Here is a 3199-nt window from a genome sequence, read left to right on the forward strand (position 1 = left end):
CAACACTATATATATATATATATATATATATATATATATATATATATATATATATATATAGTCCACGTTTATATTCTTGTCAATTAAACCCTAAAACATTGAAAAGTGATTCCGCTTTATCCATTGTACAACACGCGGCAGATTATATATTTATATAGTGTTTTATTGTGAGAAACTAGTGCAAGCCTATTGCTGGCCCACAGCCACGCGATGCAAGCGTAGCTTCTTCGTATTCCATACAATGCGATTCAGAACGACTCCTTACCTCCCATCCGATATGGGCCCTTGTTTCGTTCTGCCCAGTAGTGAGCCTGTGCCTAACTTTAACCACGTTCCCTGTATTCTGGTCTTAGCAGAGCTATTCAAATACTTCTACGAACTCTATGCACTGTAGTTCAGCGTGTCTACGTCTGCACTCACGGCGTCTCTGTTTTCCCACTTTCGGCTGAACTTTGGGCTATCACTGCCTCATCCCAATACGCACATGAATCTCTCTCCTGCTTACATATGAAGTATGACTTTGTGTAATGTTTCTGAGTGCCTATACTCTGCACCCAATCGATTAGGTTGAGGTGCGATGGGTGAGTCTGGATGCACCACATTTCAACTACATGCTGGCCTTTAATTGTACCACTGCTGTTTATTCTATAAAATAAGACCCACAGGCTAATAGCACACCTGTTTGTATCACCGCCGCCCTTTCTACTGACGGACTCTAAATCACCACTACATACTTTACACTTGCATTCATATAGCTAGATGTGTCATCTTACATTCATATAGCTAGAGGTGTCATCTTACATTCATATAGCTAGAGGTGTCATCTTACATTCATATAGCTAGAGGTGTCATCTCATATCCACCCAGCCGATTCAGCAGCCCTCTTGCTCATTGCTGCCTCGCCCAGTCACTGCATAACCTTCCAACCATCTCGCACGTTATGTCATTTGTGCTTATGTTCATCCCAATAACCGCTCATTGCCGACATCGCCAGATACACTTACACACTCCAAGTAATATACTCCGAGTAATGTAGCTAAAGGTGTAAAAGGACAGCAGGTGGTCCTCTCGCTCCCCAATGCCCTGTATCTCAACCACAGCCACACCCCCCCCTCATTTATAGCTGGTGGTGCTACAAATGCACCAGATATGACTGGTAGTCCAATCACTCCCCACTGCCCTATATCTCAACCACAGCCACACACTCCCCCTCATCTCTAGCTGGTGGTTCTATCAATGCACCTGATATGACTGGTAGTCCGATCACTCCCCACTGCCCTATATCTCAACCACAGCCACACACTCCCCCTCATCTATAGCCGGTGGTTCCATCAATGCACCTGGTATGATTGGTGGTACAATCACTCCCTACAGCCTCACACACCCAACGCGTTAATTCGCTTCCTTTCCTCGCGAACCTTTCGGTAACGGAATGAAACGCTGCACCTTGTGTGTCTCGGGGTGTTGGGTATGCCTTCGACCACAGTCACTATCACGTGCGCTTGAGCGATCCCTTTGACAGTCAACATCTTCTCCACCGCCTGCTTCACCAAAGAGGTGTCTGGTTTGTCTTCACCGTGTTCTTGTACTACATGTATACTACATCCGTGAGGGGTCTGGCGTATCTGTGTATGGTTAGGGTGTCTAGGAGTGAACATGTGCGTGAAAAAAAGCCTGCCGTACAGTACAAACAACATCGGTGTATCTGCAGAGGGTCTTGAAGAGCTGTTAGGACTAAAATCAAACCAATGACACTGAGCATCACTTTGACGAGCCGTTAGGACTAAAATCAAACCAATGGGAATGAGCATCACTTTGAATAGCTGTGAGGACTAAAATCAAACCAATGAGACTGAGCGTCACTTTGAAGAGCTGTTAGGACTAATATCAAACCAATGAGACTGAGCACCACTTTGAAGAGCTGTTAGGTCAATATCAAAACATCGAGACTGAGCATCACTTTGAAGAGCTGTGAGGACTAAAATCAAAACAATGAGACTGAGCACCACTTTGAAGAGCTGTTAGGACTAATTCCAAACCAATGAGACTGAGCACCACTTTGAAGAGCTGTTAGGACTAATATCAAACCAATGAGACTGAGCACCACTTTGAAGAGCTGTTAGGACTAATACCAAACCAATAAGTCTGAGCACCACTCTTCACATACATAAATGTAACAGTGATGGTCTGAAACCCACACCCACAAACACACACAAGCACACACACACACACACACACAAACACGCACAAGCACACACACACTCCACATCCACAAACACGCACAAGCACGCACCCACACGCACAAACACGCACAAGCACACACACATACAAACCCACAAACACGCACAAGCTCGCACCCACACCCACACCCACAAATACGCACAGGCACACACCCACACCCACACCCACAAACACGCACAGGCACACACCCACACCCACACCCACAAACACGCACAGACACACACCCACACCAACACCCACAAACACGCACAAGCACACCCACACCCACACCCACAAACACGCACAGGCATACCTGGCTTTCTGCGATGGACTTGTGTACCAGGAGGATGGAGTAGAAATAGACTGCCTGCACAAGCACACCGTCGTAGTCAAACAGAGCGTCATTGCGGCCAGCGATGGATCTGATGAAGCGAAAGGGGTGTGCGCCTGAGACGGGAGGCTCCACTATCTCGACTACATCGTCCATGAGATAGCGGATTAGAGGCTGCGCAGGAGAATCACTGTGTGGTGGTAGTCACGGGTAGATGAGTGCATGGGATGACAGTTGGTGTATGGTTAGGGGGGGGGGGGGTATGTACCTACATCACAAACATAAAACCCTAGAGCCTAACGCCGAGATATAGGCGTAGAGTGTGTTCACGAGCGGACAGAACGGAAAAAACGCACGGTTCAGGGCATGGAGGAATCTCGCAATGAAAAAGGCGGAAGTAACCATGACCTTCTAGAAAAGAAATAAGAATATAAATAGTAGGTCGAACTAACGTCCGAAGGACAAGCAACACAACGGAAGCATTGTACTATGGGTATCGGTCCCTGCATCACAGTGAGGTAGTCACTTTGCTTCAGCGTAGGCTTAAAATTCAAACCACTCGGTTGTTTAAGACTACCCAGAGATGAATACCCATCAGGAATAGATAAAGAAAACACACGGGTACAGGTACATACGTTTATATATATA

General features: G+C 46.4%; 1 protein-coding gene across 1 annotated transcript; it reads right to left on the minus strand.

Annotated features, from left to right (window-relative positions):
* Positions 1-1304: 1304 nt before the first annotated feature.
* Positions 1305-2707, minus strand: SARC_10580 (hypothetical protein; the record flags this gene model as incomplete). The annotated part of the gene is made up of 2 exons (XM_014295373.1): positions 1305-1625; positions 2534-2707. 2 exons carry the CDS (start codon positions 2705-2707, stop codon positions 1377-1379), a joined length of 423 nt encoding a protein of 140 aa, XP_014150848.1. The 3' UTR covers positions 1305-1376.
* Between the last annotated feature and the right edge of the window lie 492 nt (positions 2708-3199).

This window comes from Sphaeroforma arctica (genome assembly GCF_001186125.1).
Source record: "Sphaeroforma arctica JP610 unplaced genomic scaffold supercont1.1308, whole genome shotgun sequence".
Lineage (NCBI taxonomy): Eukaryota > Ichthyosporea > Ichthyophonida > Sphaeroforma > Sphaeroforma arctica.